Source organism: Aquarana catesbeiana, linkage group LG13 (genome assembly GCF_042186555.1).
Source record: "Aquarana catesbeiana isolate 2022-GZ linkage group LG13, ASM4218655v1, whole genome shotgun sequence".
Lineage (NCBI taxonomy): Eukaryota > Metazoa > Chordata > Amphibia > Anura > Ranidae > Aquarana > Aquarana catesbeiana.
Window position 1 is genome coordinate 122,289,569 of NC_133336.1, and position 14,566 is coordinate 122,304,134.

A 14,566-nucleotide genomic window follows, 5' to 3' on the forward strand; every position below is an offset into this window, starting at 1 on the left:
GTGTCATTTCTTCACTGTTGTCACATGAAAAGATATAATAAAATATTTACAAAAATGTGAGGGGTGTACTCACTTTTGTGGGATACTGTAAATAAAGGGCCACCAGAGACAAGTTAAAGTGGAGTTCCACCCACTTTTACAACTCTTCAGCATCCCTCACTAAACTGTGCACTGTAAACGAATTGGATATTTAAAAAAAAATTTCTCAGCACCTACTGTATATCTGCTGTATTCATTTTTCACTTCCTCCTCCCTGGCCGAGGCCCATCGCATCATTTCCTGTTTGCAATGCCTTCTGGGAAGGGGCGGCAACTTCCTCTGACACTGCCGTTGCTATGGAAACCTGACCTGAAACCTATTACACTGCTTGTGCTGCACTGAGCATGTGCGAGATCTGCAAGGATGAGATCCAGGAAGAAATACAGTCTGGCTTCAGATGCCCACACTTAAGATGGCCACGGCCTGCTGTAAGTTTATAAAATAACAAACTACTGCTATAAACTAACAAAACAGACCTTAGTTTATAGACTAACTTTACTAGAATACATTAAGCTTGTGTATTATAGGGGTATTTTTATTTAAAAACTATAATTTCGGCCGGAACACCACTTTAAACCACACGAGGAGGTACTTAAACATTTTTTCATAAAAAAGGGGTCTTCAAGGAAGTTGAGAAAACACTTTAACCGCTTCCCGACCGCCTCACGCCGATATACGGCGGCAGAAGGGCACATACAGGCAGAATCACGTACCTGTACGTTGCCCTTTAAGAGGCGGCTTGCGGGCGCGCGCCGGGAGCTTCGTGAGCGTGATCACGGGTCCCGCGGACTCGATGTCCGCGGGGATACCTGCGATCGTCTCACGGAGAGGAAGAACGGGGAAATGCTAATGTAAACAAGCATTTCCCCGTTCTGCCTAGTGCCACTGATCACAGCTTCCTGTAATTGGGAGCGGTGAGCAGTGTCGTGTCACACACAGCCCCTCCCCCCCCACAGTTAAAATCACTCCCTAGGACACACTTAACCCCTACAGCGCCACCTAGTGGTTAACCCCTTCACTGCCAGTCACATTTACACAGTAATCAATGCATTTTTAATTGCACTGATCGCTATATAAATGGGAATGGTCCCAAAATCGCGCCAAAAGTGTTCGATTTGTCCTCCATAATGTCGCAGTCACGATAAATATCGCTGATCACCGCCATTACTAATAAAAATTTAAATTATTAATAAAAACGCTATGAAACTATCCCCCATTTTGTAAACGCTCGAACTTTTGCGCAAACCAATCAATAAACGCTTATTGAGATTTTTTTTACCAAAAATATATAGAAGAATACGTATTGGCCTAAACTGAGGAAGAAAAATTTTTTTTTTTATATATTTTTTGGGGATATTTATCATAGCAAAAAGTAAAAAATAATGCGTTTTTTTCAAAATTGACGCTATTTCTTTGTTTATAGCGCAAAAAATTAAAACCGCAGAGGTGATCAAATACCACCAAAAGAAAGCTCTATTTGTGGGGGGAAAAAAAGGACATCAATTTTTTTTTTTGAGAGCTACGTCGCACAACCTCGCAATTGCCAGTTAAAGCGACGCAGTGCCGAAGTGCAAAAAGTGCTCTGGTCTTTGGTCAGCCAAATGGTCCGGGGTTTAAGGGGTTAAAATATCACTAGTATTTGATGTATCCCAGCCTCCTCTGATCGATGGACTATGATAAGTATATTATTCCATTTGTCATTTGTGATGTAAATACATTTTCTAGAAATCTCTGAATAAAAAGAAATTTAAAAAATCTAATGCTGTAATTGTGTAACCTTAAAAATATATGAAAATTCCAGCAATAAATTTCTCTTATTTGCTCCATTTTAGGCTTGTTAAATATACCATTGAATACATTTTGCTGTATCTGTTAATTGCAATTGTTAACAATTGCAATAAAATGTTCATCCAGACGAAAAATGTGTGAGCTGTTAACTTCCTGTACTGTCTAACTCTGGACTATTATCTATTAACATTGTTCCCTGCTCTCTCCGTGCAATAATATCAATATCTGACCCTCAGGACAGAGGAGATGCATATGGGATTTGTCCTGATGAACAGATATCGATATCATAGGATTGTTGCGATGTCTCTCCTGCACCCTTGGTAATGCTACAGTCTCTGTACACTACAAAACACTTCCCCTTATCTTATAGAGGGGGGTATGTGTTATATAGTTCTAAAACTCCTCTCCTAGGGTGACAACACTGCTCTTCTTAGATATAGTACAGTTATCACCCTCACACAGGAAGTGTGTTCCTGGCAGGAGCACACAGGGAAAATAAAGCATGGAAAAAGAAAATAAATTCAGCCACCACATCTAAGAAAACGTAATTTGCAATACATTCAGGTTTTGTTCTTGCATTTAGGTACATAACTTCTTCACTATTCTACTTTTGCATAGATACACTGAAATTTACAAAGTCCTCATTTTATTGCAGCTTGGATAAGAATGCATGCCCTAATGTACATGTACAAAAATTAAAAGGACTATAGTTCCCCTTTAAAAATAAAATGCAAAAGATATTAAACATGATTTAAGCACAGAAAATGTGGACTGGTCTGCAATTTCCTCACCTGGAGGTCACATGATAGTAGTGAAGCACCCTTAGCTTTTGAAATAGTGGTCATAAGCTGGAAGGTCAGCAAGTCATGAACACAGGCATTGTTATCTACGGTGCAAAGACAAAACAGAAGATTAGAATACCACAACAGTCAAGTACCAGGGGTATGCACATGATCAGTCTTTCGCAACTCACCGAGCAAGCTGACCAGGATCTTAAACTGAGGAACAACATGAATCTGAAAGATAGAGATAAAACCATTTTGTCTGTTACAGATCTAAAGTTGTTAACCAAATAACCAAAAGCTGAAATTTACACAGGTAGATAAAAATATTGCTCACCTGCTGAATTTTCTTAGCAAAGTTCTTGTTTGATTTCTCCAAAGTTACTTCAAACTGGTTACAACCTAAAAAAAAAAAAACAAACAAAGATTGCTTGCTTTAAAAATACATAAAAGATGCATGAATGACCCATCTCTCAAGTCTATAGGCTGTCTCAGGTGCCAGGTACTTTTAAAACGAATATCTGTTATAACAGTTGTATTTTTATCTTTGCACTTTAAGGCGCCTTTCACACGGACGGCTGTTCTGCCGCAGGTAAAAGCATATAATATGTTCTGTGAAATTCAAGACTCCAGGCACTGCGATCAGCTACATTTGTACAGTTAGATTACCTGCGTTTACGTGCAGCTGCGTTTACCTGCGTTTGGAAGATTCTTGACATTTCTGATGTGCTTCCTGTTGCTTTTCTTTCATTCTTGCCGCCTTTATCCGCAGGAGAAATAGTACACTGCGATTACCTGCAGTTATGTGCAGATAGCTGCGCTAAATCGCTCCTGGACGCAGTCAATTCTATTTTTTCTATCCGCACAGAACCGCATGTAACTAAATCGCAGCTAAACGCAGTGTGTGAATGGGGCCATAGGAAAGCATTGTGCGCTTTTAGCTGTGGTAGAAAACTAGAAAATTCGCAGCTAAAAGCACCATCCTATCCGTCCGTGTGAAAGGGGCCTAATATGAATACAAAAAGCTATAAGCAAACCGAATAAAAAGAACAAGCTTCTTCAAGCTGAAATAAAAGCATTTTTTATTTTTTGAGCTGCAGTGTGCATGAGCCTATAAGCGATAGCTACTTCTATACATTGAGGGCCAGTTCACACCACAATTTCTGCGCGCCGGATGCATTTCAGAATGCACGTTTTTGATGAGTTTTGGTACTTTTTTCCTCCATATCAAATCAGCAAATGCCTTCTGGTGAGTTTTTGTATGCATTTTTGATGTGTTTCAGCTGCGATTTATATAAAAAAAAAAAAAAACATAGCATGTTCTACTTTTGAGGACTGCACTGGAACACGCTACAATGGAGCAGAGGTAAACAAGAAGATCCGGATGCCGCACACCGGACTGGATAACAAATGCCTTTATTATAAAAAGCTGGATCACAGAGTATATAGGACACTACAGCAGGAATGTACAGGGCTCAGCCGACGCGTTTCACACTCATGACAAGTGCTTACTCATAGCTGACATAGCTATGAGTAAGCACCTGTCATGAGTGTGAAACGCGTCAGCTGAGCCCTGTACATTCCTGCTGTAGTGTCCTATATACTCTGTGATCCAGCTTTTTATAATAAAGGCATTTGTTATCCAGTCCAGTGTGCGGCATCCGGATCTTCTCGTTTACCTCTGCTCCACCTTGCATTCAGCCAGCACCTGGGACTTTTCACCCTTGAAGGATTCACACTAGTTTTTCCACTGTTGATCCAGACCTACCCGAGCGGTGGAGCTTTTCTTAACACGTTACAATGCGTTGAACAAGGGCCATTGGAATACATGGAAAGCACTGTGCATGTGTTTTTGATGCAGATTAAAAGCAATGGACTGCATCTGGTGTGAACCAGCCCTAAAAGACCGGCATTTATTGTGGAAAAACCACCAATGAGTAGAGACACACAGAACTACTACTGTCCACAATCTGTACAGGCCACATGAGGTAGTAATTGTTATGCTATGATAAGTGTGTCCAACACTAAAAATATAGTTCAACAACAGATACAAAAAGAGTTCAGGTACAGAACTCACCTTGTTCTTTTTTGACTCTGTAAAGCAGCAGATGACCCTGCTTAGTTCCAACAAGTAGCCACTCACCTAAAAAAAAAAAAAAAAAACACAAAACAAAACAAAAAAAAAAAAACACAAATTATCTAGAATGCCAACAAAAATGTATTAAAAACGACCCAAAATTAAAAAAAAACACTACACAGCATTCACGAACTGCTGTTCACTCCACTGTCAGCCCATCAATCAATACAAAAAAAGAGGGGGGGGGGGGGATACTGGGACTTTATACAAGGCCCTTTGTGTACCAGATCATTTTGCATTTTTTTAAATTATAGATACATCTATTTAGTATTTGCTACGAATGAGTGGAAACATCCACAAAACGCGTAGAGCTCCAGTCACATGCTACACCATTGCAACCATGTGTTTGAGATTCTTCAGTACTATGTATTGTTATCATTAACGTTATCATTTCCAAGATAATCTATGTTTACCATTAATTGGAACAGTGGACTATATACTAATGCGTTTATTACTATATATTGTGAATCATGTTGAAATTGTTCACATAAATTATCAAGGTGCTATTTATTCTTAATAATGCTACATATTTTTACCATGGATTTTATGTATATCCATTAGGAATCATTAAACAAGTTGTTGCATACCAGTGGCATCACTAGGGTTGGTGTCACCTGGTGCGGTAAAACATGTTGTCACCCCCCTCCACCAACTATAGTTGCCCCTCAGTACAGACCCCCCTCCTTCAGAAGACCCCACGCATATTATAGACCCCCCCCCTCCATCAGTAAAGACCCCCTACAGTACAGACCCCCTCCCTCAGTATAGACCCCCCTCAGCTCAAACCACCCCCTCCATTAGTACAGACCCCCCAGGAAAAAGCACCCCCCTCCATTAGTAAAGCCCCCAGGACAAAGCACCCTCCTCCATTAGTAAAGCCCCCCAGGACAAAGCACCCTCCTCTATTAGTAAAGCCCCCCAGGGCAAAGAACCCCCTCCATTAGTAAAGCCCTCCCCATTAGTACAGACCCCCCCAGGACAAAGCACCCTCCCATTAGTACAGACCCCCCCAGGACAATAGCACCCCCCTCCTTTAGTAAAGCACCCCCCTCCATTAGTAAAGCCCCCCCAGGACAAAGCACCCTCCACCATTTAAGCTCATCAAGCTCCCCCTACCTGTAACACTGCAGAGGACATCCCCCCCAATCGCAAGCCAACACCCCCCCACACCAGCTCGGGCAGCTCAGGTACACTGGAACACGGGAACACCCAGGTGGCAGCTGAAGAGAAGACAGTGTGCAGCTGCCCGGGTGAAGAATAGATTGTGACAGACAGAGATGAGGAAACACAGGCTACGCACGGCCACGGCGCTAGAGGTGCGTTTCCGGCTGAAAAAAAAAAAAAAAAACACTGCAAAAAAAGAGCCAGGGCTTTTCTCACCCTCGGGAAGGTGTCACCCCTGTAGTGGGTGGCACCCGGGTGCGGACTGCACCCCCCTAGCGACGCCACTGTTGCATACATATTTTTCTTAGTTGTGCTTCATATGAAAAAAGTCACAACCAATTCCCTTCTTTTAAGCCCATCAACAAATTCATCCCTATTAGTTATGGCAGATTCCTGCTGGGCAGTATTTAAAGACAGGGAAGCATTTAAAGCAAAACTCTGTCCATCAACACTCTCAGATAAACATATTTAGCAGCCACCAAGGATATAAATCCACTTTGTGCGCACCAAATTACTAAACCATTAAGGCTACCTACAGAAAACTACAGCAGGGTCGGAGACCAGACTAGCGACCCCGCACAAGGGGAAAATGCAGCGGTGACTGATCTTTATTAGGCCTCATGTACACTGCTGCTGGTAAAGGGACGTTTAGGAGCAGTTGGGCATTTTTTTCAGCTGCCCCTGAACTCTCCTCTATGTTATCTTATCAGTACATGTACACAGGGTCGTTTATAGTCAGGACGGATGTTCAGAGGCATTTGAAAACGGCAAATGTCTTTACTAGCTGGTAAACGTGTGTAAATTCGGTAACTCACGTTTAGCCACGTTCCATTTACAGGCGTTTTTTATTTTTTACTATTTGCAAATGCTTCTAAATGCAAACGTGGCTAAACGCAGCATTTAAACGTGGCAAAACGGATGTTTTTAAACGTCGGTTACTATCTGTCAAGTTGAATCGTTCAGGAAGGTTGTAAAACGTCCCGTGTACATGAAGCCTTACAGTAAGCTCCTACACAGAGGCAAAGCATCTACTGCACAGGTCTGGAAGAAATACAAAAAACACATCAAAATTCAAGTATGAATTCATATTTCCCTTACTAAAACAATATCTGCTTATTCCAGGGTTTGGCTTCTTTGTTGAATGTTATTCAATTTAAAATTTTTTAACTATGAAGAAGTGGTCCTCAGGCTGGCTATGGCCCCCTGGTTGCTGTAAACCAGGCATGTCCAAAGTCCGGCTCGTGGGCCAATCGCGGCCCGCGTTCCGGTTTCATACAGCCCACCTGGTAATTTTGACATGTATATCTTCTGTGGCCCCCCAACGAATCCCCGAGTGCCAAGGGCCACAAAAGATATATATGCTGGCTGCCCTGGAGGGGACAGGGAGGGGGCGGGATGAGTGCCATACAAACAGGAGAATTTCCTGTTTAAACGGCGGCCTGTGTAAAAGGAAGTCCCATCTCCTGCGCTGCCATTGGACGACTGTTCTGTCCATGGGACTTTCTAGTAAAGAGGCCACGAGAAAACAGGAGTTTCTCCTGTATGTAATGTGTTGGCGCTCATCCTGCACGCACCCAGTCTCCTCCGAGGCTGCAGATGGGCATGAATGAGGCTGCAGATGGGCATGAATGAGGCTGCACTGAAGGCAATGGTGAGGCTGCGCTGCATGCACGGCAACGGGGGTGCGCTGCATTCACGGGCACTGATTAGGCTGCATTGATGGGCACTGACCCTTATTTTGCTTCACAGTTCTTTATTTAAAATGTAAGATTTTTTCCTGAAACGTCCTTTTTAAAGTGAAGGCGCGTGTTATATACCGATAAATACGGTATATCCAAATAACACGCCCGAGCTCATCTCTTCACCACACACAGCCACAAAGGCAAGAGAATTCTTGTTGGGCAGTGTATTAGTGCTTGGACGAACACACTTAGACCGAATTTTAATGTTTTAAAGATGTCAGTCAAAATGGTTGCCCCTCGCGCATGTTCACTTCATTAAATGTGTCCATCTTTGAAAAGTTTGGACAGCCCTGCTGTAAACCAACTTGTGCTCTTAGCAGGCCACTGTCCGGTGGAGTGAACTCCAGCTGGATGTTGCTTGTATAGTCCTGGCCATGACATCATCACAAAGACTTTATAAACAGCATTTCCAAGCAGTGCTAGAACTTTAAACACTTACTTAGCGTAATGAAAGAAAAAAAAAAAAAAAAAAACACTCAGTCGGTTAGCTCATTGGCTTCAACTAGTGCCGTGGTTCTTAAAATTTTTAGAGTCATGGACGGATCTGATAAAAGCCATAGACCCTCCAAAAATATGTAAACACAACCTTGCATGCAATGGATTTATGAACATTGTATGAATATATGTTCCCTCTCCAAACCTCTTTCATCAGGGCTACAAAAGTAAAAATAATTAAACTATTCTGCACACAAATAATGAAAAAAAAAAAAAAAAAAAATCAAAAAAGCCAAATTATTCAAGATTAAAAGCTCTAAAAATCATACTATATAAAAAGAACCCATTATCTGATGAAAGGAGAATAACTAGCAATGATATTATGGAAAAGCAAGAAAATATACAATGGCAAACGAAAAATAAAATCATCAATGTCCATGAAAGTATTAGGCCTTGCTCACACAGGACGTATGCATCTTTGCCCCATGTGAGGGCCGGGTTTACCCGCATGGGAGTGCACAAGGTGTTCCATTCATCCTTGCGTGGGCAGTCTCTTGCAAGCCAATTGGGACGCAGCAGTTTTGCAGGTGAGGTGCTGCATCCCAATTGACTTGGTTGGGACTGCCCACACGGAGATGTGAAGAAGAACTGTGCTTTCCTGTACAGGTAAACAAAGCCCTTACATGGAGCTCAGATGCACCCCGTGTGAACGAAGCCTTAATAATTGTACTCAAACTTGCAATGAGCAATGTAGTTAAGATTACTGGGTTGTGTGGTAGGACACGCTCAAGACCAAAAGTTACAAACATTTACAGGCTGCAACGTCCTCTACATAAAATTCCCAACACTTTTGCCTGCTTGGGGAATGCCATGCAATATAAAATAAATAACAAAACACAATAGTGCATGCAATATCCATTAGTGAATCTTTTCCCCATAAATATTTAGTTTCAATAAATTATATTTTAAAATTCTTCAAATTATCTCTAATGCACTAAGCCATGTTTTAACACCTTGTTTGCCAATGTTTGTTTATAAACATTCTGGGAGTCAAGGGGTTAAATGGAAGGTCAGGGCTGCTAATGCAGTCATAAGTGCTATTGATTTGTAGAGACATTGAGATGCTTTCAGGTAAAAACAGGGGAACATCTATTAGCATCTACTACAGCAATAAAAACTTTGCCTGGATGCTTTATTAAATGTTCCACTTTAAAGCTTCCCCCGTACTGCAAGGAGCAAAAGCTCATTTATGCCTGGGGTACCAAAAAAAATGCCTTTGCATTGAAAGAATGCTGAGGGACAGTCCACTGCCAGAGCATAGGGGAGTAGAGGAGTGATGGCTGCCATGGCTGACCTACGAGTGAGAATACTAGTTGCCTGGCTGCATTGGCCTTTGATAAGAATTTCTGACCAGGAACAAGCATAGTTTATCAAGTCTTGGGCTACACACACGGTAGACTAAAGCGTTAGGTTCATTTAATAATTTTCTGCACATGTAGCACATGTGCAGTGGCAAAAGGGTGAGATTTAAGGCCCACATGCTGCATAAGCCACATACACATCGCTGGGCAACTGTTTCCATTCTGAGAGTGCGCTCCCAGCACAGAGACCGAGCTGTCAAAGACAGCTCTTGTACGGACTGTGGGAAGTCGGTGGGACTGGCTCCCAATCACATGACCACAGTGGTCACATGGTTAGCCATCCTTCTCTGAGCATCCAAAACTTTTTTAAAGAGACCCCGGGGCAGACAGGAAAGGGTTAAACACAGAAGAAATTATCTTGGAAGTATAAAACGTCATACTTTGCACATCATGCTCTCCTACGTTTTGACGCCCTTTTGTTTGCATGCACTTTGATACATCCAGAGTATCTAAACTGCCCCTGGGCACACAGAATTCTATTTTCCCTAAACGCAGGTAAACTGAGCGCACCTAAATGTACAGTGTGTATTATACCATTTAAAATCATTACATGTATTTATCAGTGTTCATACGTCTTATAATTTCATGAATGTCATTGTCTATGTGAATGAGGGAAGTCAGAAGCCAATACTCTGCAGTAGCGGTTTGGCCCGTGTGCATCCAATGACGGTGTACAGTGCGTCCAATCCCGCTGCCTGCAGCATGTCCAAGTCTTTGGCAAGGTGAGCTACCCGGAGGCTGGACAGGGCTGAACGCTGTACAGAGTGATACTAATAGTTTAAAGTGGTTGTAAAAATAAAAATTCTCAACTTAAAGCGTTAATTTAATTTGTAGAAATCCAACCGAAGAGACCCAAATGTTGCCAACATCCCAATTTGAACAATATTATATATGGAGTACCCCCCCCAAGGAAGTACTGAGGGAATTTAAAGGCAAATGATCAACATATTTTAGACAAAAGTATAGAAATGTATTAATATAAAATATGCGGTGCAAACAACACCAACAGTATTTACATATAAGATAAAGACAAAATCATATCAAATATAAAAATGCAGATCTTCAATGTTAACCCGCACTTACAGCCCCTTCCTGCCCAAGCCATTTTTCAGCTTTCAACTGTACCCAAACAAAGTTTTTATATTTTTCTTCACACAAATAGAGCTTTCTCTTGGTGATATTTAATCACTGCTGGGTTTTTTTTTTTTTTTAATTTATAAAAAAAAAAAAAAATAAAAAAATAAAAAAAAAGGGAGGACCAAAAATCTGGAAAAAAAAAAGTTTTTTACTTTTTTTCTGTCAGTAAATTTTGTAACTAAGTAATTTTTCACCTTCACTGATGTGCGCTGATGAGGTGGCACTGATGGGTACTGATAGGTTGAACTGGTGGGTACTGATGAGGTGGCACTTATGGGCACTGATAGGTGGCACTGATCGACAGCAGTGATGGGCAGCACTGATAGGCGGCACTGACTGGCATCGCTAATGGGCACTGTATGGTGACACTGTTTTACTATACTGTAATCAGGGCACTAATGATCAGTGCCCTGAATACATTCCTAAATGTCCCCCTGCGTGGAGATGCCGCTGATCGCCTCTCCTCGCCAACACCGCGCAGCCGCGATCGCAGCGCGCCCCCGCGAGAGCGGCCATTCTGGGACGCCGTCATATGATGACATCCCAGAACAAGAGCCACACCGCCCCGCCATCATTTGACGGTGGGAGGGTGGCAACCAGTTAAAGCATGTTATACAGTACAGTGCTTGTGCCGTCTGATTTCCCACCCCTCCGTATCACCTGAAATACCTGGCTGATCCTGACAGTTTCTGACCTCCCCCCTCTAAACTGATCACAATGATAATCAGGGCTGCTGAGCCTGACACTGTGGTCAGAGTACGTGCCTCCATCATCCGCAGCCTGTTTTTTTATTGTCTGTGTTGTCCTCTGTCGTCCTCCTCCCCTCTCTGCTGTCAGCTCCCCGATCCGCCTAACCTGCTCTAACTAGAACGCTGTTTTTCTGCTATAGTTACCACTGATATATAACACGAAGCTCCCCAGTGGATGTCCTTTATAAAAAAATGTGGTATAATAGCTTACTTCAGAGCGCCATTCGGGCGCTCACGTGAATGCCCACCAGTCTCCTCCTCTCAGCTGATGTCAGCGGGGTTTTCCAAGCACCTCCCCCTGCACCTATCACATTCGGAGAGGAGACCAGCTGGCAGTCAGCTGAGCACCGAGCGGCACTCTGAAGTAAGCTATTATACAGCATATTTGTATGACATCCACCGGGGAGCTTAGTGTTATATATCAGTGGGAACTAAAGCAAAACATTTTTAACCTTAAAACACTTTAATGCATTCTCTACATTAAGGTAAGCAAAAAAAAAAAAAAAAAACTCTTCAAGTGTCAGTTCACACTGGGGCGACTTGTCAGGCGATTTAGTACACTGGGGCGACTTCTCAGGTGACTTAGTCGCCTGACAAGTCGTGTTCCATCATTCCATTCAGTGCAATGGAACCGTTCTAATCGGAGTGACTCAAGTCGCTCCAACTTAGAAAAAGTTTCCTGCACTACTTGGGGGTGACTTAGGAGCAACTTGCATTGACTATTAGAGCCCTTTCACACTGGGGGGCGTCGGCAGTAAAACGCCGCTATTATTAGCGGCGTTTTACCGTCGGTATTCGGCTGCTAGCCGGGCAGTTTTACCCCCCCCAGCGGCCGAGAAAGGGTTAAATACCACCGCAAAGCGCCTCTACAGAGGCGCTTTGCCGGCGGTATAGCCGCGCCGTCCTATTGATTTCAATGGGCAGGAGCGGTATACACTCCGCTCCTTCACCGCTCCGAAGATGCTGCTAGCAGGACTTTTTTTACCGTCCTCCCAGCGCATCGCTCAAGGGCTTTCACACTGGAATGAAAGCAGCGGCACTTTCGGGTCGGTTTGCAGGCGCTATTATTAGCGCAATAGCGCCTGCAAACCGCCCCAGTGTCTAAGGGCTCTTAAAGAAGTCCTTTGCAAGCCACACTGTGCAAGGTGACTTCAGAATCGGGCGACTTTGAAGCCGCCTCAGTGTGAACCGAGTCTAAGACCCTATGGGTAGAATTCAATAAAGCTGCTCCACCTCTCTTCTGGCATTACTTGCTCTTGTTCATGCGTTGCGCCCAATTTAAAATAAGAAATAAAAATCTGTGACAAGGTTTTGACAGCGTGACCTGTGCGCCAAATTCAGGTTGTTCTAATTTACTCCACTTCTACACTGCGGTGCAATACCAGCGCCAAATTCCAAATAAAATACTGATAGTTCGTATCTTATGAAAGTGGAGCTAATAAAGACCAACTCTCTTTTGGCGTACAGAGAGAGGTTTTGTGAAGGCTTCTCGTGTGCGTTCTAAAAGTGACGCAGCGTGCTCCAAACTCAAGTAGATGTCCTAGACAGGTACATGAACTTAGTACACATGGACACTTTCAGAACAGACGAGGGACATTCTGACAGAATAAGTCTTTGTCCCACCACACATCACATCACTCCATTCCGCCCCATGGAATCGCCACTTCTCATAGACTATGAGGCTGCAGGCCAGGCAGGGCGCTGGACCTCTGACTCTATGGGTGCAGCCAGGCAGCTAGCATTTCCTGGAGAAGTCAGCAATGGGGGTCTCCATATATAGCTTTCCTATGAGCTCAGTCCAAGTCCTGTGTACAGGAGTTTGGTTTAACTCCTGGATGTGTCATCCTCATAGCTGAGTGCATGTCATCCCATAGAGTACCCTCTTCATTATAACATGGGCCCATTCCACTTATCACAGCACACCCTGTATAGTACACCCAGCCAGGCCAGACACTTACCCCAGGCTGCCAGACACTCTATCTGCAGCGGCAGCTTCTCCAGGATCAGGACCGGCTCAAAGGCGTCATGCATGACTGCTGCGGCCTATCACCCCGCCAGACCTCGGCCTCTCCTGTACGCCCGCCTGTCTGAGGAAACCAGATTCACGGCCGGTACCCGGCAATACAGGCCTCCCAGAGCGCCGTACAACTCACAGAGCAGCTGACTCTTCCTCATAACAAACCCCTCCCCAGTGCTGGCAGCACGCCTCCATGAGGAAGTGTCAGTCCGAGCATTGATGGTAGGCCCCTCCCCAACGCTGGCATTACTCTGCTACGAGAGGCCTCAGTCATAACAACACTGCAGCTGATCACATTGCCTATCATGATGTGTGACACCATGGGAAACTATATCCCAGCCAGTCCAGGCGATGCTGCTTTACTGCAATTCCCATTGTCGCCTATTTCCAGGACCAGTGATGGAAATGTGGCCATGGAACTGTCCCCAGATTCTAGTGGAATGGATGTTTTCCACAATCTGACCATTAGGCTACATTCCCACCAGTGATTAGGCCGGTGCAAATTGTAGTGGCAGAAATGTGTTGTTTACAATTGCAGATGAGAGCGGCCCCATTTATTATAATGACAGGTCACTGGCGACTGCAAATATTCACGCCTCTCTGCCCAGCCTGCGATTACCTGAGGTGATTGCCTGCTGGACGCACACAAGGAAAACCGCTGGCTATGAATAGCTGCAGCCACTGGTGACCTTTCATTATAGGCTAGCTCAAAAAGACCCCCCCAGTACAGACCCCTCAGTATAGACGGACCACCCCAGTACAGACGCCTCAGTATAGATCAGTGGTTCTCAACCTGGGGGTCAAATGACGATTTGCCAGGAGTCACCGACTCCTGGGCTGTTCCTGAAGCCTGCTCTGCTCTCCCAGCCTTTTCACGGCCACCTAGCTGGGCTGTTCCTGGAGCCCACGGCCGCCCACTCAGCCTCTTTGCGGCCGCCCATTCAGTTCACAGCATGGCTGGGGGGCAGAGACTAGAGGTTGGCTGACTGGTGAGGAATGAAGTGGGTGGGGCTTGAGGAGACCCTATCTTCTGATTTCGGCATAGGTGTCACTGCTACGAGACACCACAAAGTCGGAGACAGTGAGTAACACTACCTGTGATTATAGTTGTTATTAAAAGTCCCCACTACAGTTTTAAGATCAGAAGATGACCTT

The 14,566-nt window shown here is 43.9% G+C and overlaps 1 protein-coding gene across 1 annotated transcript in view; it reads right to left on the reverse strand.

Moving 5' to 3' along the window:
- VPS39 (VPS39 subunit of HOPS complex) overlaps positions 1-13,611 on the reverse strand; it is a 111,904-nt gene extending 98,293 nt beyond the window's left edge. Inside the window, exons 1-5 of the mRNA XM_073609491.1 lie at positions 13,353-13,611; positions 4,687-4,752; positions 2,947-3,011; positions 2,801-2,843; positions 2,619-2,713 (exon numbers count right to left, since the gene is read on the reverse strand). Of these exons, the coding sequence (XP_073465592.1) occupies positions 2,619-2,713; positions 2,801-2,843; positions 2,947-3,011; positions 4,687-4,752; positions 13,353-13,425 (342 nt within the window). The 5' untranslated portion in view covers positions 13,426-13,611. The remainder of the gene's footprint in view (positions 1-2,618; positions 2,714-2,800; positions 2,844-2,946; positions 3,012-4,686; positions 4,753-13,352) is intronic.
- Positions 13,612-14,566: the final 955 nt, after the last annotated feature.